We start from the raw sequence: 20928 nt of genomic DNA, 5'->3' as shown, positions 1-20928 counted from the left end.
ATGAGAGACACAGAGAGAGAGGCAGAGACATAGAAGGCGAAGCAAGCTCCCTCTGGGGAGCCCGACACCAGACTTCATCCCAGGACCCCAGGATCACGCCCTGAGCCGAATGCACTCAACCACTGAGCCACTCAGACGTCCCTCTGTTTCTTACTTTTTAATGTTCATCTAAAATATTAAAGTTTCATCCCTTGTGGTAACATTTCATATATAAAAGTTACTTTACAATCATTTAAATAATATATTTATGGACATCAGAAGTATACACTGAAGAAAGATAATATGATAAAGCCCTAGTAAAAATCAAAAGATCTAGACTCTAGGGCCCTTACTGCCATTTACTAGTTGGTATGATCATACATAGCAAACTTAATTGCCCTATCCAAAGCTTACTTTCTTATTTGTAAATGTATATAAAGATGTCTGTCTTACCTCTCTGGGGCAGCATTTCTCACAGCACCTCCTTTTTAAAACCTACTTTTCACACCACCATTCTTCTCTGGTTCTCCTCAGATGTCTGAGCATTCCTTCTCAATCTCCATTGTTCCTTCAAATACAGGTCTTCTTCAGGTCACAATCATAATTTCCTCTGCTTATTCTATGTATACTCCTTGGGTAATCTTATCCATACTTACATCTTGAGCTACATATATGCCGATGATTCACAGAACCTAAGTGGCTGTTGAGTCCTATACCTAGGTGTCACTGGCTAATCTCATATTCATCATGTACCCCAAATCAGACTAATCCTACTCCCCTTCCCGTCCTGTTCTTCCTTGCATTACTTATCTATTGTCAGAACCACAAAAACTCAGTAACATACAACAATAAATGTTTATTGCTCACATGAATGGGAGCAACTGGAATTGGCTAGCTGTTGACATTGGTTAGATATGCTCAAATGTCTGGGGTCGCTTGGCAGTAAGATGGTTTGGTTTGGCTGACAAGGCTGGCTTAGGTGTCTTGGCTTTGCTTCATATGTATCTTAAATATGGTGGGCTAAGCTAGGCATGTCCTCATGATGATAGCAGATGGAAGTACAATTATGGAAGAGATTGTTCAAGCTTCTATTTATAATATCTGTTAACATCTCAGCTAGCCACATGATGAAACTCAGTCAAGGGGTAGAAGTACCCACTCACTGTAATAATATGTGGCAAGGGTGTACAGACACAGTCATATAGACATAAATATAGATGAAGAATTGGGACCAAAAATGCAAATTACCACACCCCTAGTTTCCCAAACTAATTAATTAATGGTACTACTTTGGGAACCAGCCTTAATTCCTTCCTTCTCTTTACTATCTGTTTATAAAATTTTATAGATCCTCCCATCAAAACAACTCCACAGGGGATCCCTGGGTGGCTCAGCGGTTTGGCGCCTGCCTTCAGCCCAGGGCGCAATCCTGGAGTCCCGGGATCGAGTCCCACGTTGGGCTCCCTGCATGGAGCCCGCTTCTCCTTCTGCCCGTTTCTCTCTCTCTCTCTCTCTCTCTCTCTCTATCATGAATAAATAATAAATAAAATCTTTAAAAAAAAAAAAAAACAACAACTCCACAGACCATCATCCATTCGTTTTTTTTCTCTTCTACCTAACATCATCATTATCTTTAAATAAATATATAATTTTGGGATAGGTCAGTGTATTAAAAAGACACACCCAGCTATCCTTTTCCTGGCAGAGATGAGAGAGAAAAATACAACATGCAGATGAACTTCAATTTTTATCTCCAGCTCTGATATTCCAAATGCCCACTTGACATTCCTCTTTGGATACCCAACAGACATCTAAAACTATATGTGAGGGATCCCTGGGTGGCGCAGCGGTTTGGCGCCTGCCTTTGGCCCAGGGCGCGATCCTGGAGACCCGGGATCGAATCCCACATCGGGCTCCCTGCATGGAGCCTGCTTCTCCCTCTGCCTGTGTCTCTGCCTCTCTCTCTCTCTGTGTGACTATCATAAATAAATAAAATCTTTAAAAAAAAATAAAAATAAAACTATATGTGATCAGAAAAGAATAATATATACACCCAACACATTCCTCCCCTAGTCTTCCTGATTTCAATAAATTGCACCACTTTACACCTAATACTCAAGACCTACAAGTCATCTTGATTCTTCCCTTTATCTAAGCCCCTACCACACAACCTATTTACTAGCAAAGCTTGATGGTTGGGCCTTTAAAGTAAAATCCCAAATTCACTTCTGACCAATTTTTGTAGTGTGGCCTGATTCCTGACTTGTCTTCCTATTTCTGTTTTTCCCCCTCTCCCACAATCATGTTCCACACATCAGACTGAAGAATCTTTCAAGCACATAGTCATATCATATTACTTCCCTGCTCAAGACCTTCCAATGATTTCTTATTGTGGTAATAATGAAATTCAAATTCCTTAATGTGGCTTACAAGGTCATATATCCTCTAGTCACCATTTATTGTGCCTTCCCTCCCATGTTTTAGTCTCCCCTCTTCCAGCCTCTTTTCTGTTTATTAAATATGCCCAGTGCCTTCCCATCTTGAGGGTATTTGTAATTTTTCTCTCAACATTAAGACTTTTCTACCTCTAGTTATTACCTTTTGGGGTCTTTGTCTTTTACAATTCAGCTTTATTATTATTCTTCAAATAGTTTTCCCTGAATTAAAATATAAATTAACCATCTATCCTCCCCCTTGAGTTACTCTCTACACATTATTGCATTTCCTTTGTAACACATCAATTAATGGAATTACCTTTTTTGTTTATTTCTTTATTGCCTGCCTCCCCTGATTAGAAAGTCAGCCCCATGAGTGCAGTAACTTTGTCTATCTTCTTTACCATTATCTTCTCAGTACTTAAAATAGTACTTGGTACAATGAAGATGCTCAATAAATATTAAATGATTGAATGAATGAAGCACAGGGATATATCCAGTGCCAGCTAGATCAGGTTATTGACACTATTGATCATTCTGGTGAAAGATGGTATTTCTACTGATTTGGTCATCATCTCTTCTCTCTCCTGGAATAATGTAATAGACTATTAATATTTTTCCCTGGCTTTAGTCAATTCCTTCTTCAATTCATTTCTATGCTTTCCCTGGAATTCATTGATATTGTTTTCCTCCTCCTCCTCTACTTCTTCCTCATGCCTAACCCCTCCTCTTGCTTCCTTCTTTTTCCTCCCCTTCTTCTTTCCCTCTCCTCCTTCTCCTTGTTTATAGATTTATTGAGGTAGAATTTACATGAACTGCATATATTTAAGCTTTACAATTGATGAGTTTTGACTTACTTTTATGCTCATGAGATATCACAATAAAGATAATAACCATATCCCTTACCCACAAGTTTCCTCCTGCTACTTTGCAATCCATCCTTCCCTCTCCATCTCTCCATTCCCAGACAACCATTCATTTGCTGTCTGTCACTAAAGCTTGCATTTTCAAGAATTTTACATAAGTAGAATTTTATCATATATACTTTTTTAGTCTCACATATTTCATTCAGCATAATTATTTCTGGATACATCTGCATTGTTGTATATATCAGTGCTGATATATCACTGAGTAGCATTCTATTGTATGGATATACCACACTTTGTTCTGATGGGTATTTGGGTTGTATGCAGTTTTCCATTAAGCATATACCTTCATTTCTCTTGGGTAAACAAATATCTAGAAGTTTAATGGCTAGATTATACAGTAAATATATTTTAATATTTTAAGAAACTAAACTGTTTCCTAAGTGGTTGTACTTACTTCTGTGAATAATAACAGTTTTACTTCCTCCTTTCAGTATGGATGCCTTTTATTTATTTTTCTTTCATGATTGCACTTGCTTGAACCACTAGTACCATAGAAAGAATAGAAGTGATAAAACCACATATCCTTGCCTTGTTCCTGATCTTAGGAGAGAAACATTTAGTCTTTCACTATGAGGTTTGAAGTTGGCTGTGGGATTCATAAAGGGATATATATACCCTTTTTCAGATTAAGGAAGTTCTACTCCTGCTAGAGTTTTTATCATGAATGAATGTTAGATTATTAAAAGTATTGTTTTGTGCTTCTTTAATTCTCTTTCCAAAATATAAATGTAATCATTTTCTCTCTTGCTTAAAGCCCATCGAAACCTTCCTATCGCCTTTAGAATAACGTCCAGGGTTCTTATCAAAGTATGTATCTCCCACCACTTCTCAAAATATACTTTATGCTATACTGCCAACAAACTATATATATAGTTGACCCTTGAGCAACATAGATTTGTACTGCATGGGTCCATTTATAGGCAAATTTATACATATATTTATATATATATATATATAAAGATAGTACAGTTACTGTAAATCTATTTTCTCTTCCTTGTGGGTTTCTTAACATTTTTTTCTCTAGCTTACTTTATTATAAAAATACAGTATATAATACATATAACTTACAAAATATGTCTTAAGTGACTGTTATGTTATTGGTAAGTATTCTAGTCAATAGTAGGCTATTAGTAATTAAGTTTTTGGGGAGACAAAGTTATATGTGGGTTTAATTGGGTCAGAGGTTGGTGCCCCTAATACCCACATTATTCAAGGATCAACTGTAGTTCTATGAATGTATCAGATGCTACTTCAGGCCTCTGTGAATTTTCTCAGGATCTTGTCTAGGATACCATCCTCCTCATCCCCTAACCCTTAAACCTGTCCTAGATACCCAATTATTCAAGTAAACTCCAGTGTCTTCTTTTAAGCTCAACTGAAACATCACTTTGTGATCATTCCTCCTTCAGTGTTAAATCTGTGTTCATGCCTCTATTGTTCACTTTTCTACCTTGAGTATGATTATTTTTTTCTGACCTCTTCAATAGACAAGTCAGGACAATAGCAAAATGCTTAATAGAAAGTAGGCCCTCAATATAAGTGAAATAACATCTGTGAGACTCATTGAAGACAGAAGTTTTACATAAAATGTCTTTATAAAAGCTAAGACATTATTATTTTTGTATTATATTCTTGCAAAAAAGTATTCTTTTCTAAAAGTGATAAATGCAATGCAAATATTTATAAGAGAACCATATTACCATGATAGTATAATTATTATCATATATCTGCTGATGCATTAATACCTAAAGCCAACATCAAAATCCAGCTCTATACTGTCCACCAGAGCCCCAGCAGGATACTTTACATATATTTACAAATATTAATTCATTTAATCCTCATGAAAACCTTGAAGGCAGGTCATAAATTATCTCCACTTTACAAATATGAAAAAAGAAGGGTAGAGAAATTAAACCATGGAGCAAAAGTAGCAAATCTTCTTTCAAACTAGGCAGCTGGGCTCTAGAGCCTATTTGTTACTTCTATAATATATTTAATAATAACCTTTACAAAGCACATAGTAAAGATACCATTCCCATTTTTGCTTCTTTAGCTACATTAACAGAGTATAGTTACATCTAATTGTGCTGCATACAAAAAAACAAGCATGGCTTCCAGATTCCCTGCAGTGTAATTATGAATATATTATGAAATGTAAGGAACACAAAAATGTTTCCTATCAACTTGAAATGTACACTGACAACTATAACTCACAAGCCATGGCTTTAAAAACATTGGCTTAAAAACTTAACCTTCCTTCAATTTAGTATTTTAGGAAAAACTATCAGTAGAAGTGAGTTTAAAATAATTCTAGGTGATACATTGGGTTTTATATGTACATACTACAGTTGTAAGGACATTGCTGAATCCTTATATATTGGGTGTGTAAAATGTTCCAGGAAACTGAATTACTTACATAGACTTTACTTTGGGATAACAGAATAATTAAGGAGTAAACATGAAAAACAGGAGTTTCAAAAAGCCTCTCAAAATTAAGTATCCTTAATAACTTTCCTGTTAACAATTTAATATCGTTTTGAAGAAAGTAATAACTCGTTTAAAGGACTATATAAGGTGGATTACCTGCAAATGTAATAGAACTTTTTTGTTTTTTTCTATTTCTGATGTTTGTGATTGTTGTTGCTTTGCAACTTGTTCTACTGCATCAGTTAATGAAGATGTGCCTTGGTTAGCCAGAGCTGAACAAAAGAATAAAGTACATAATAAAAATTTAAGTGCAAACATTCTAAGAAAGATATTATTTCTTCACTCAAAGTCATGAAAAATATGATGTTTCTCATTAATAAAGTAGACTTAGGGTTAGTAATATTCCCTGACTATAAACAAAACCGAAATCAAAAGCTTTAACAATACACAATTTAGAAATCCCTACTGTAATGTTAAACCTGTTCCTGTGTGGAACAGTATAAATATTTTGATTATCCTCATTTTTTTTTACCCAGACCACTTACACATATGCATAATTACAGTGCTACCGTAACAACTATATAGCAATTATAGTTGATGAATTTTCATTATAGGCCTGCATTTTCAGGTTGTTATGCCTTTTCTAAACACCATGTAAGTTTCTTCCTGGAGAAATTTAAAGGCTTCCTTCTATTCTATTTGGCTAAATATTTTAACACAATTATTCTATCATACTACTTTTTTGTTGCTGCTTATTTTTCAATTATTTATTTCTTGAGATTGCTTCATTACCTTCTTCAGGAACTCCTTGACTCTTCCTTTCTTTGTTGCCTGACATTCTACTGTCTTTCTCCCTTTCTGGTTCACCTCTTTTATGCCTACAAAAATAAAAAATTTTGATAATTTTTCAGTTTTGTTTATTCCCCTGTCATATAACCTGGTGATCCTGAAAACAAATTAATTGTCTAATATCTCACAGGGATGGCAATGATATTTCATCATTAGTTCCAAGAATTAAAACACAATGGTTAAGTAAGAAAGTTTAGGAGGAAAATAGCACTCTATTTGAATCTTGGTTCTCCTGATTTTTAGCTGTTATGATCTTGAGCAAGTTTTTAAACTTCTTTTTTTTTTTTTTTTAGTTTTTAAACTTCTTTGATCAGGGTCCTCATCTGCAAAACCTCACAGGGCTGTCATAATAATTAAAGTAATATAAAATTAAAGAATTAAAGATATATATGTAGCAAGTAATGTAAAATTAAGTAATTAAAGTAATACATGTAGCATGCTTAGAATAGTGTGTGTGTATATAATATATACATATATATATATTACATAGTATGTTACCATATATACTACATATATAGTGAGTCATTAGTTATTATGGACTCTGTCTAGGGTTTCCTTTGCTAGTTCCTCCTCAGCTTTCTCATCTATGTCAATGTCCCAGTGCTAAGTCCTGAGGCCTGTTCTCTATAGTCATTCTTCAGGTGATGTCATCTAGTTGCATAGCTTTAAAATCTACTTACAGGTTTTATCCTATTTATATATCTAACCTGAACATCCTTCTTGAGCTCCAGACTGATTCCAAATTGCCTATGTGATATCTTCACTTAGATTTTTACAGGAATTTCAACTTAATATATTCCACACTGAACTCTTGATATCTGTTCACTGCATCACGATCACTAAATCTCCTCCTTCAGTCTCCTCCTTTCAATAAATTACAGGTTTTTCTTATTCAGGCCCCCAAACCCTGGAGACATTAGCAAAGAGGTCTCTAGAAGAGTGTAGAGCCCATGGCAATTCAACAAGAATTGCCCAAGATAATCATAAACAAGAGCTCATTATTGATGTTTCAAGGCGTCTGTAAGACATTTTCCAAGTATGTGGCCCTGGACTTCTGCCCTAATTGTTTACCCAAAGGACAAGCCAGAATCTTGACTTTTATATGCTGCATGTAATTCTCTTAGCAAAATTTATTGGTTCTATCTTTAAATTATATTGGAATCCAGTCACTGCTTACCATTTCTAAATAGTATCTTAGTAGAGAAGTCTTCCCAGATTAATTTTCTCTAAAACATGACCTGACCTCCCCTTCTTCATTCTCCACTTTCTTACTCTGCCTCATATTTCTTTTTTTTTTTTTTAAGATTTTATTTCTTTATTCATGAGAGACACACAGAGAGAGGCAGAGACACAGGCAGAGGGAGAAGCAGGCTCCATGTGGGGAGCCCGATGCGGGACTCGATCCCAGGGCTCTAGGATCACACCCTGAGGCAAAGGCAAAAGCTCAATCACTGATCCACCCAGGTGTCCTGCCTCATCTTTCTTAATAGCATTTGTCACTACTGGTATTTTATATACACTTGTTTCTTTTCTATCTCCTTTTATTAATGTAAGTTCTATGAGGGCAGAGACCTAGAACAGTATCTGGCACTTACTTAATAGATGTCTATTTGTAGTCTGTCTCCACTCCAATTAACCCTGTTCTAATGATAGACTTATGCTCCTAAAATACTGTTCCTACCATGTCAACATTCCAGCCAATCTTTAACTCTATCACAGATGGCATCTTCTTTAAGAAGTCTTTTTTTTTTAATCTTTCTTGCTAGATATGATCCTTCCCTCTCTTTAGTACAATTGTTTCTATATCTCTATTATACCATGATAACAATTTAGGTCATAGAATAAGATAGAGCTAGCTTTGAACTCAGGTTGTACAACTTACTAATTTATTAGGTAAATTCTTACCAAGCAGGGCCTCAGATTCTTTATAAAACAGAAATAATAGTAGTACCTAACTCATTAGAATAACTGTGAGGACTAAAATAAAATTATTTATGACAGCATCAGGTTACCTGGGTGGCTCAGCGGTTGAGCATCTGCCTTCAGCTCAAGGGCGTGATTCCGGGATCCAGGATTGAGTCTCACATCAGGCTCCTTGCAGGAAGCCTGCTTCTCCCTCTGCCTGTGTCTCTGCTTCTGTGTGTGTGTGTGTGTGTGTGTGTGTGTGTGTTTCTCCTGAATAAATAAAATCTTAAAAAAATTACATGACAGCATTTAGCAAATTCTTGCTACTCGACAGTTTTTTATCTTATTATTTCCATTATTTTATACTACATTGCTTCGTTCGTTAAACTGTAAGCTCCAGGAAGACAAATATAAGGTCTTGTTTTTGGATTCCCTAAAAAATTTGGTGAAGAAATCTAAAAAACAAAGAAAGGGATGCCTGGGTGCCTCAGCAGTTGAGCATCTCCCTTTGGCTCAGGGCATGATCCTGGAGACCCAGGATCAAGTCCCACATTGGGCTACCTGCATGGAACCTACTTCTCCCTCTGCCTGTGTCTCTACCTCTCTCTCCCTGTGTCTCATGAATAAATAAATTAAATCTTAAAAAATAAAAATAAAAAAATTAGATTTAATAATAAAAATATAACTAGCACTTCTTGATCTCTATTTCTGAAGCAACTCTTGAGTGACATTTATTTAAGCTGTTTGTGAAAGGATATTTGCTTTAAAGTGGGAAAGTTTTAGGGGCACCTGGGTGGCTCAGTCAGTTAAGCATCTGCCTTTGGCTCAGGTCATGATCTAGTCTTGTGTGGGATTGAGCACCAAGTGAGGCTTCCTGCTCAGAGAGGAATCTACTTCTCCCTCTTTCTCTGTTCCTTTCCCCTTACCTCCCCTGTGCTCTCTCATTCTTAAATAAATAAAATCTAAAAAAAATTGGCAAAGTTTAAGTTTCTTCTGGATCTCTACTGGAGAATGGACAAAAGATAAAAATGAAAACAAACTACTGCCATCTACTGATAATTCATTAAAAATGTGTAAATCAATGAAAATCAGAGTTTAGAGACTAGACAGTATTAATTACTCTTTCATTCAAACCACATATGTGGATACATGTAATGTGCAAAGTATTGTGAGGAATATAAAGATGAATTAAGGGCAGCCCCTGTGGCCCAGCGGTTTAGCACTGCCTTCAGCCCAGGGTGTGATCCTGGAGACCAGGGATCGAGTCCCACATCAGGCTCCCTGCACAGAGCCTGCTTCTCCCTCTGCCTGTGTCTCTGCCTCTCTCTCTTTTTCTCTCTCTCTGTGTCTGTCATGAATAAATAAATATTAAAAAAAGATGAATTAAATGTCTAATGAAAAAAACAGTATCTACAGTATTTAATGGTAAATGTCCAACTTACGTATAAAACACAATCATTTAGAAAAAATACTTTCAACTAAAAAAAGGTTAGCTTACAGAAAACAATGTAATGCAAATACTATAATAATACTATAATAAAATACCATTCTTCTATAACTATAGTCAACATTTATTGAGTACTTACAAATAATTAGCATTTTTTGTAAGTGTTTTTACATTAATTATCTTTATTTTCCCTCAAAGCAATCCTATAAGCTGGATATTATTTTTACATATATTTTGTAGATGAGTAAACTAAGAGTTGGAGAAATTAAGAAATTAGCCAAAGGCCTTACATCCAACAAGTGGGAAAGATGGAATTTGAAACAATTAGTATCCAAATTAACATTTATTAAGCACTTAGATTTGTACATTATCTCTTTTGCTTTGAAGAGGCAAGCCCCTCTATTTGACTCTTGGGAGAATTTAAAAAGGCCATGGTTCCAGCTTTTGGAAACTCATCATCTGGTACCTCGTCTAAGTTAATGAGCAAAATAAAGCAAGGCTGTCAAACTCCTCTGGGGCTTTTGAGAGCTTTTAGCTTAGAAGAATTAAGAGGAAGCAATTGTATATGTGCACCCACATCACATAAGCACTGTTTTTCATTCTGAATGGGAAAAGCTGTCATGTGAACCTGCTAGGTAGTTAAAGTAATTAAGTTTATAATTTCATTCTACCCTTTTAGAATAGAAATCAAAAAACAGATAATTTTTCTTTGTGTGAAATTGTTTTTGTTTTCTAAGTGGGCAGGGTACCTTAATTTCTAAAGCTGATATTTAACTGAGAAAGCTAAAAAAAATTAGCCTGGAGAAAGATAAGATAAAAGAGTTCCTGGAATCAAGCAAATTTTAAATTATGGCCTATATTTGTCACAAACATGATGAAATCAAATTTGAGTGGTTCAATTCCAACAAGTAAAGATAATAGTGGGAAAAACGTGATACATTGTATAAATGAGTAAGAATGATACATACTTCAGGTAAAAAAAGACCATAGTTACAACATTAGCAGAGTCTTCCAAAGGAATTAATTATTGAATCATTAAAAATTTATTAATACCTATTATATACTTGTGTCTTAGGATCTGCTAAAATTAGGCATTATTCTCTTCTTTGACTAGGCAATAAGATTAAAGTTTCAAGATGCTGAAAACAAAAACAAAACAAAAAACTCAAAGGATCTGTTCCTTAACTTCTATCAAAGATATAGGCAACCTCCTATCAAAGACAATACATTATCCACATTGCTTCTAGCTTTCTACCCAAAGTGAGATTTCTCTGGATGTTGTAATAGGACTGGACTACCAAATGTCTCGTTTTAAAGTATAAACATAGAGACTGATCAGCAGCTTGAATCCAAGCTTTAAGGGATAGCTAGGCCACTGTTTCAAATAGAAATGATAGGCTATGATGAAATCCAGTCATAACCTACCTGCTTGTTTTATTCAGAAACAGTAAGAAGGAAGGTCTTCTTTTAGTCTGTAAGTATGATTTCTAAACCACAAGGAGCTTGTAGTAGGTTGAATGGTGTCCCTTTGTCCTGCCAAGATGTCCATTCCTAACCTCCAGAAGTTGTGATATGGTCTTATTTGGAAAAATGATCTTTGCAGATGTAAATAAGTTAAGAGTCTTGAGATGAGATCATCCTGGATTTAGGGTGGGCCCTAAATCCAGTGACAGCTAAGAGACTGACTATGCAAACAGTGGCCGGACATATATATATATATAGCACTTTCACCCACAACCTGCAGCAACCAACTCAGAAAACCATCCTGCTATCTAAAGTCACCAGAGCAGGAAGCCATCCAGCTATCTATATCAGACTCATAGGAAGCCAGACCACTATCTCTAATAACAATTCCAGAAGCTAAACAATAAGTCTTATAACAACTGGCCCCAAATAACCAGTGTTTGATGAATAACTAACAGCTTCCCTAATTTCTGTCCCCACTTCCAACTTGGGACCAATCAGAGAAAGCCAAAATGCACACTCTTAACCAATCACATAGGATGTCCTGCTTTAGTTAACCTACCTACAGCTTTCCCATGCCAAGAGCCCCAAGTTGGGGTATCATTGAAGATTTTCCTTCTCTCCACTATGAAACTTTGCTACTCTGCCAACACAAAAGTGATGGCTGATTCTCCTGCCATAGCAAACTCTGAATAAATAACCTTTGCTTGTTCTCATATGGTTGGTCATTATTTCCACAGGTGTTCTTATAGCAGAAAGGTAGAGGGAGATTTGAAACTCTGACACACATTAAAACCATATGAGGATGAAGATATAAGAGTCCCAAGTCACACAGCTCCAAGCTAAGGAACAAACACCTGGAGCCACCAGAAACTGGAAGAGGCAAGGAAAATGAGACACTTTGAAGGGAACATGGCCCTGACAACACTTAGATTTGAGACTTCTGTTTCTATGAGAGAACACATTTTTGTTGCTTTAAGCCATCTGGTTTGTGGTAATTTGCTATGGAAGCCTTAGGAAGTTAACACAAGGTTTTTAACAAGGAAATTTGCAATATTATATTTACTTTTCTGGAAAGACCCATGAATCTTAGTGTGAATGGCTTAAAAACAACTGTTTACAGTTTTTGAAAATTCCACTTGTTCTTTTAAGATTTATATGGTGACATAACAACTTCTGGAGATTTCAGAGTGCCTGGTGGCACAGTTGGTTAACCATCTGATTCTTGGTTTTGGCTCAGGTAATGATCTCAGGATCATCGGATGAAGCCCTGCCCCAGGCTCCACTCTCAGCTTGGTCTGCTTAAGATTCCCTCTCCCTGCCTGTCCCCTCTTGCATGTGCACATGCTCTCTCTCTCAAATAAATAAAAATAAAAATTAAAGAACTTCTGGGGATTTCTCCAACGGTTTCCTGAACAGCCAGGTATCAACTCTGTCCTCAAAATGCTCTAGGTCTCTTTAAGGGAGATAGATACCATGTCAAATAATTCAAATGTAGATGTATAGTAGTCACTCTGTTAGTCTACCTGCACTTAACCTCTAATCAATTAACTCATTCTATCTTCTTTGTAAATCATAAGCTGCTAATTTCCACATCATGCTGAACGGTTAGGAAACCACTCTCCAGTGAATCTGCCTACTTCTGCTCCTATCAGTTGAATTGTACAGTTTGACAGTGAGTTACCTGTGTTTGTTCCCAAACCTGTTTATGCCAGTTGTACCTGTTATTGTGCTGGTTAAAATGACTTCTAAAAAAAAAAACTTAGAAAAAATTTATGTACTATCAAGTTCATCCTTATAAAGCATATACTTCAATGATTAATTGACTTTTTCAATTTATTATTAGGCTATGGGTCCAGACTGCATCAATGAGAGGCCTTCATCTGCATGGACAAAATGCTAAGGAAGAAGCAATTAATTCTGGTGAGAGAATGGGGATTCAAGGAAAGTTATGATTGAGCTTGAAAGATGTTAAACAAGTAGCAGTTAAGTAAGCGTAAAAAGAGAAGAGTGTTCTAAGTACAAGGAATAGCATATGTAAAGGCTAAAATCTTGTAGCTCATCCAAGTAACAGCCTTTTTTAGTTTGAGTGGCTTGGGAGTCAGGCAGTTGTTTTTTCAAACCTAATTATGCATCTGAATCATCTGTATAGATTAAAAACAAAATAAACAGCAAAGAAAAACATGCCCAGACTTGACTCCCAGAGATTCTATTTCAAATGTATATCAAGTGGAGTCCCTAGATTTGTTTTTAAGTTCTACTTGTAGTTCTGATGTGCAGCCAGGAGAACCACTGGAGTGGGGTGAATGAGGATGAGGGAAGAGTTAGGAGATGAGGCTAGATAGTCTAGGAAACAGTATGTAAATATAACACAATAACAATCTCTTCCCTGGCAGCTTTCCCACTTTGAAATATTTTAAAAATTTTTACTGCCCCTACTGTTTCATAAAAAAAAAAAAAAAGAATTCCCACCATTGTCTATAAAAACAGGGATAAATATTTTAATCCAGCGTTGTAACTCAAAAGACCTCTATTTTGCTCAAGGTAATATTTAACATAAAACAGACTCAGAGAGTGCAGTGTGCACCTTCTGATCAGGTGTACCATCTACTGCTAGGGTTCTTGACAAATGCCCTACAAAAATCATGAAAACACAAATTTTGACAAAAATATCTGCCAGGGATATGAACAGCATATTCCTATCCTGGGTTTGTGATCCCATTACCCCTCGTCAAATAGAATGGAGCACTTGCCCATCTCCAAGTGCTTTTCTAAACTCCCAGGTACCTAGGACTTTTTCTCTTGCAGGAGAAATTTCTTCAGCATTTATCACCTGAGCAACAATGAAGACAAAAGGGGTCTCTCTTTCCATCACAACCAGTTGCACAGGAAGCACTCTCTCTCCTACTTTTTTTCTTTTTTCTTTATTTATGATAGTCACACACAGAGAGAGAGAGAGAGAGAGAGAGGCAGAGACACAGGCAGAGGGAGAAGCAGGCTCCATGCGCCGGGGAGCCCGATGTGGGATTCGATCCCGGGTCTCCAGGATCGCGCCCTGGGCCAAAGGCAGGCGCCAAACCGCTGCGCCACCCAGGGATCCCCTCTCCCCTACTCTTGAGGGCTGGACACATCTCCCCTTTACCTTAGCATCTGCCTTCCACGTAGTAGATGTTCAATACTTCTAAATGTATGCTACACCTGTACTCTTCGAGGTTAGCCGAGGGTGCTAATTTATCACAATTCTAAGAGTCACTGCCTTCTAGCTTTCTACGAGGGGTCCATATTTTTAAATGGGCACGTAAGACCTGGTCAGTACAAGGAAAGGAGCTGTAAGGAGTGTTGGTCCGGTCAGCAAGGAAGGTTCAACCAAGTGTTTCTGGGAACAACAACGACAAAAACCGCACTTAAAAAAAAACAAACCCCAAGAACTACAAACGAACTCCACCCCGAGGCCGATTACTGGAACCTGGATGGGGCGAGTCGCCAAGCGCTAACACGAGCCGGTTCTCAGGGATGGATGGGCTCCGGTGGTTAAACCAAGGGGCCGGCCCGCCCCTCGCCCCGCCCCCTCGCGGGCCCGCCCGCCGCCCGCCGCCCGCCCTGCTCCCCTCGGGGTCGAGCCCGCCTTCCCGCCGCCCGGTTCTCCTTACCCACGCGCCGGCCTGTCAGAAGCCCCGCTCCCTCACGGGCCCGCCCTCCCGCCGTCCCGCTCCCGCCCGGCTCCCCCCACCCCCTCAGGGGCCCCCCGCCAGCCTGTCAGCCGCCCCGCCGCCCGCCCGGCTACTCTCGAGGGTCTGCCCGCCCTCCCGCAGCCCGGTCCCCTCAGGGGTCCGCCCGCCAGCCCGTCGGAAGCCCCGCTGGCCTGTCAGCCCGCCGCCCCCTTCCCCGCCCCCTTCCCCTCCCTCACGGGCCCGCCTTCCAGCCGCCCGGCGCCCTCACCTGCCCGCCAGCACGTCAGAAGCCCCGCGGGCGTGTGGGCCGCCCCGCCCCCTCGCGGCCCCGCCCCCTCGCGGCCCCGCCCCCTCGCGGCCCCGCCCCCTCGCGGCCCCGCCCCCTCGCGGCCCCGCCCCGCCCCCGCCCGGGCTCGCCGCCCGCCGGCCCGCTCCGCCCGCCCCCCGGCCCCCACTAGCTGACGGGGCTCGCTCGGGCTACGAGCCTCTGTTCCTGTTTCTCTTCCCTCCCTCGGGCGGCGGAGGGCGGCCTCGCCGGGCCCCGAACTCGCCCGCGCCTCCCTGCGGGGCGCCGGCCGGCCCGGCCTTCCGAAGCCGCGGGGCCGCGGCCGTCGAGCTCCCGCCGGGCGGGGCGCCCGTGGCCGGTCGGCGGTGAGGCGGGTGAGGCGGGCGGGGCGGGCGGGGCGGGCGTCGCGGGGTCGGACTCAGGGCTCCGAGCGCGGCGCTCGTCGCTTCCGGGTTCCCTCGGGGCCCGAGGCGGGGGTCCTCGGCGAGGCGGGCGCGGGCCGGCGGGCGGCGGGCGGCGGGCGGCGGGCGGGGGGCGGGCGGAAACCGCCTGGGCGGCGTGTCCGCGGGTCAGCGGGTCGCGGCCGGGCGGGGCGGGGGCGCCCCCTGTGGCGGGAGCCGCGGGGGCCGCGCGTCCGGGCCGGCGCCGACCCGGAGTGCCCTGTGACTGCGGGGTCGTCTCAGCCTTTACCCGCTTAAAAGCGCGCATTCTCGGTGCAGCTCCATTGAACCTATTTCTTAGGAAGAGGTGGGACCCAACATGCCAGTCACGTCGGGATTAATGATGTCTTGTAACATAAGTTGACACCCTGTAATTAGAAAGAGGACTTTGTCTAAGTCCAGTAATTCCCTACTTAGAATTTGCTGTGTAAAAAAAGGGGAAAAAAAAAAAAAAAGAATTTCCACACAGAAACTGGAACTGTTGTTCTGCTGGAAAGATGCACAAAATCACTTTCCTGAGAAGTGAATTAAGAGATGGTTCAGGTCTCATGGTTCTCTTAAGGCAAATAATGGACTATTTTGTTATGGTTTTATTTTTTTGTTTTTTAATGTTTTTAAAGATTTATTTATTCATGAGAGACAGAGAGAGAGAGGGAGGCAGAGGGAGAAGCAGGCTCCATGCAGGGAGCCCGACGTGGGACTCGATCCGGGGAACTCCAGGATCACACCCTGGGCCAAAGGCAGGTGCTAAACCACTGAGCCACCCAGGGATTCCCCAGCCACCCAGGTTATGTTTTTTTAGATCAGTGAAACTTTTTCTTTTAAACGTAGGTACAAATTTCTGTTGTAACTATAAGAAGATTGATACGACCTTGCGTTCTTCGGCTAATTTTTCTTTACAGGTGATTTCCTGGGAGGCGCAGAAATCATTTTTGAAGAGCTTTGCACCTTCGTGGAAGGATGGCAGAGGCAGTGTTGGTTGATTTCTTTGGTTTGCAGTTTAACTCTCAGAAAAATAGTCATCAAGCCTTGCTGAAGACACTGGACGCTGTCCGATTCCACCATGCTGCCAAGGCTAAGTTTCTTTGCATAATGTGTTACAATAACATCAGCTGTGAAAGGGATGGTGCGCATAATAACTGTGAATTAGAAGGAAGCAATGGATTATCAACTCTCTTGAGAGAATTTGAGACTGTTAGCAATCCTAGTATGGCTGCCTCTTTGTATACTATTAAGCAAAAAATTGATGAAAAAAATTTGAGCAGCATTAAGGTAATTGTATCCATGCACCGGAAGACGTTACTGAAGGCTTTTATTGATCAACTCTTCACCAGTGTTTACAATTTTGAATTTGAAGACTTACAGGTGACTTCGAGGGGAGGTCTTTTGAAACAATCCACTGAAGTAAGCATGATCACAGCTCAAGAAGTAGAAGCAATCCAGAATGAAATACAAACGTATTTGAGAACTCTGCCAGCACTGAAAGGAGAGTTAACCATTATCACATCTCCGTTGATCTCAGGTATGTTGAACACCATGCTGTTTTTACTATATACATGAAGAAACAGTCTTTCTTTAGAGGTTGTTCACCTTTTTTCCCACCTTTCTCTTGTAGACTATAGGAATTTTTTTTTAAGATTTTATTTATTTATTCATGAGAGACACAGAAAGAGAGGCAGAGACACCACAGCCAGAGGGAGGAGAAACAGGCTCCAGGTGGAAGGAGCCTGATGTGGGACTTGATTCCCACCCCCACAATCCCCCCTTCGCCCCCCCAGAATCTGAGATCATGCCCTGAGCCAAAGGTAGACGCTCAACTGCTAAGTCCCCCCCACTCCACCCCACCCCACCCCACCCCCGCATCCCAACTATAAGATTTTTGAGTTCACTAATATGAGAGGTCAGGGATATCAAGGGATGGTCCCTTCAAAGCCCCCCTAGATAAATAAATTTTCTTTATGCAAATTCAGCTTTACGACAACCCCCCCGGCCTTCCTTTAAAAAGAGATTTATGACACTAAGCATCTCTTATTTAAAAATTCTGATACTTTAACTCATTGGCACCTTCACAGAAGAATGAAATTTTATTTATTTTATTTATTTATTATTTTTTTAAGATTTTATTTATTCATGAGAGATACAGAGAGGGAGAGAGAAGCAGAGACACAGGCAGAGGGAGAAGCAGGCTCCATGCAGGGAGCCCGACGTGGAACTCAATCCCGGGACTCCAGGATCATGCCCTGGGCCAAAGGCAGGCGCCAAACCGCTGAGCCACCCAGGGATCCCCAAGAATGAAATTTTAAATAGTCAGTGTTACTCTTTGGTTAAACAATATTTACCGTGGGCTATATGCTGTTAGGAACAAAGACAAGTGGGACAGAGGATACTCTTTGAAGAGCAATAATCCCATGGGGAAGGTAAAGCAAACACAAAGTCATATGTAACAAGAACACATGGAGGTACAGGGAGCTGTAGAAATCAGAGGGTTTGTAACATTTTATAGTCTTTTGCATGGTTTATTTTTAATCTTTACTACTTCTATTCAGCAGATATTTTTTTACATGGATTTACTACAAGAACAGGTGGAATATCTTACATCCCAACTCTTAGTTCATTCAATCTCTTCAGTAGTTCCAAACGGAGAGATCCCAAGGTGGTGGTTCAAGAAAATCTGCGTAGGTTGGGGAATGCTGCTGGATTTAACGTGGAGAAATTTTACCGAATAAAGGTAAAATTTTGTTTCACGTTTTAGAAGATCTAAAGTATATTCTTGACTGTGCTAATGACTACATGGACTTGAAACAAGCTATTTAACTTTTGCATCTGGTGTTTTATCCCAAATTTTTAGGATAATGCTTATGGTTGTTTTTCCTAGATCTGTACAATAATGGTCTAAAAATCAATCCTATGACAGACATCTTTTACCTGAATCTCCTTGTGTCTAAAAGTACAGTTAATTCTCAGAGTATAGTAGCACTACCCTTTTTGATTTAGAAGGAAGATTCCAGAATGGTGAGAGAAAAAGGCCATTATTTTCTAAATCAACATTAGGAAGAACTAGGATCATTACTGATGCCTTGTTTCGTAGAGAGTCCTAGCATTATTTGGGTCAGGAAAAATAAAAAATATCTTTAATTTGGTAATTAATTTCTTTCCATAAATAGTACTATATGGAAAGTGCTACAGGTGAAGATTTCTTCATCTCTAGTAGGAGATATTCATGATGGACTGTATTAAATTTTTAAGTGTTAAAGTTTGCTTTCCTTGGAGTAAAATATGCAGAGATTACAATATCAGAAGTTAAATGACAAGTAAATTTGATGTTTTACCATATATAGAAGTAATATTTTTAATGCTTGCTAGTAATATTATACTGGATATATAATTTTGTACAAAAGAACATCTTCAGAAAAAGCTTATGGTATGAGAAATTCTACTTTCAAAATATTTTTCTCAAACATCTTTGGTATTAGACTGATCATGCCAATGACGTCTGGATTATGGGAAGGAAGGAACCTGAATCTTACGATGGAATCACCACAAATCAGAGAGGAGTCACAATAGCAGCTCTTGGTGCTGACTGTATGCCAATTGTTTTTGCTGATCCTGTCAAAAAAGCATGTGGGGTTGCCCATTCTGGTAAGTATATTTAATTACGCATTTAGGATTTTACCAGTTTTATAGTACAAGAAAAATTATAGTTTATTTCTGGTGGGCATGACAGGTAATTACTTTACATGGTATTAAGTATAAAAATAGGAGTAGAGCCAGCATATTTTTATTACAGGAGCAGATACAAGCAGTACCTGAGTTATATGAATCAAAGTAGAATTCCCAAAGGAAGCAGTACCCAGGATGATTCCTGAGGAGTTTGTTGTAGGACTTGACTAGGTGCCAGTGTTTCTCAGCATTTTCTGTAACATTTTGGACAAGATAATCTTATATTGCAGTTTGCTTGGCTTTCAAAATTTCTAATACCAGTAGCTCCTCCAGTTATAATAACCAAAAACAAAACAAAAACAAAAAACCCTTGATGCTTTTCAAAACACTCCAAAGAGTGTGTTACTGCCTCTGATTGAAAACCTTTGAAGTCTAAGCAATGGGGAATAGGAAGATAAGACATGCTGGAGAAAGGTATTCATGAAGATGAAGGGGCAGCATCCTGAGTAAAGGTATGGAGGTAAGAAAAAGCAAGCAAAGCAACACAGCATTTAGTTTAATATGTTATGGTCTAGTGCCTTTATTCTCCAAAGATAGGGATTTTTAGATGCTGTGTTAAGACAGATCAATTGGAATTCATCAAAATTTAAAAACTGTACATCAAAGGACACAGTCAACAGAGCTAAAAGGCAACCCATAGAGAGGGAGAAAATTCTTGCAGTTCATATATCGGATAAAGGGTTAATGTTTAGATTATATAAAAGACTCCTACAACTCAACAACAACAAAAAAGCAATAACCCAAATAAAAATGGATGAAGAGCTTGAATAGACATTTCTCCAAACATGATAAGCAAATGGCCAACAACCTTGTGAAAAGATGCTTAATGTCACTAATTAGGGAAATGCACATCAAAACTACAATGAGATATAACCTCACACGTATTAGGATAGCTCATATTAAAAAAAAAAAAAAGAAAATAACAAATGTTGGTGAGGATGTGGAGAAATTGGAACCCTGATGCACAATTGGTGGAAATGTAAAATGGTGCAGCTGCTATAGAAAATAGTATGGTGGTTCTTCAAAAATTTTAACATAGAATTACCATATGATCCAGCAGTTCTACTTTTGGGTATATATCCAAAAAAATTAAAAGCAGGATTGCGACAAGATACTTGCACACCTGTGCTTATAGCAGGTTTATTCATAATAGCAGAGAGGTGGAAGCAAACCAGGTGTCCATAGATGAATGAATATATAAGCAAAATGTGATATAAATATTATTTAGCATTAGGAAGGAAGGAAATCTTGACACCTATTTAAATAAGGACCTTGAGGACATTACGCTAAATGTAATAAGTCAGTCACAAGAAACTGTAAGATTCCACTTACATAAAATATCTCAGGTAGTTAAATTTATAGAAACAAAGTAGAAT

At 39.3% G+C, this 20928-nt stretch overlaps 2 protein-coding genes across 24 annotated transcripts in view; one reads left to right on the top strand and one right to left on the bottom strand.

The window, feature by feature from the left end:
- Nucleotides 1–15423, bottom strand: part of CCDC122 (coiled-coil domain containing 122) — a 43432-nt gene extending 28009 nt beyond the window's left edge. For 4 of the 12 annotated variants that reach the window (XM_038569606.1, XM_038569611.1, XM_038569612.1 and 1 more), the window contains exons 1-3: nt 14578–14984; nt 6563–6648; nt 5927–6042 (exon numbers count right to left, since the gene is read on the bottom strand). In XM_038569606.1, coding sequence (XP_038425534.1) covers nt 5927–6042; nt 6563–6648; nt 14578–14585 — 210 coding nt within the window. In that variant the 5' untranslated portion in view covers nt 14586–14984. Of the gene's footprint in view, nt 1–432; nt 548–2733; nt 3002–3737; nt 3827–5926; nt 6043–6562; nt 6649–8631; nt 8677–14577; nt 14998–15374 lie in introns of those variants that run through there. The other 8 variants (XM_038569607.1, XM_038569615.1, XM_038569614.1 and 5 more) reach the window with 8 other exon arrangements.
- A 253-nt stretch (nt 15424–15676) lies between these two features.
- The window catches only part of LACC1 (laccase domain containing 1), a 181659-nt gene continuing 176407 nt past the window's right edge, over nt 15677–20928 (top strand). For 4 of the 12 annotated variants that reach the window (XR_005376268.1, XR_005376267.1, XR_005376269.1 and 1 more), the window contains exons 1-4: nt 16567–16619; nt 16735–17354; nt 18379–18560; nt 19306–19471. Coding sequence is in view for 8 of the 12 variants with exons in the window: in XM_038569598.1 (XP_038425526.1) it covers nt 16793–17354; nt 18379–18560; nt 19306–19471 (910 nt within the window). In the remaining 4 variants the exon portion in view is untranslated. Of the gene's footprint in view, nt 15758–16031; nt 16140–16518; nt 16620–16734; nt 17355–18378; nt 18561–19305; nt 19472–20928 lie in introns of those variants that run through there. The other 8 variants (XR_005376271.1, XM_038569604.1, XM_038569603.1 and 5 more) reach the window with 6 other exon arrangements.

The sequence above is a fragment of the Canis lupus genome, chromosome 22, assembly GCF_011100685.1.
Source record: "Canis lupus familiaris isolate Mischka breed German Shepherd chromosome 22, alternate assembly UU_Cfam_GSD_1.0, whole genome shotgun sequence".
NCBI lineage: Eukaryota > Metazoa > Chordata > Mammalia > Carnivora > Canidae > Canis > Canis lupus.
This window is presented reverse-complemented; position numbering and strand designations above follow the sequence as displayed.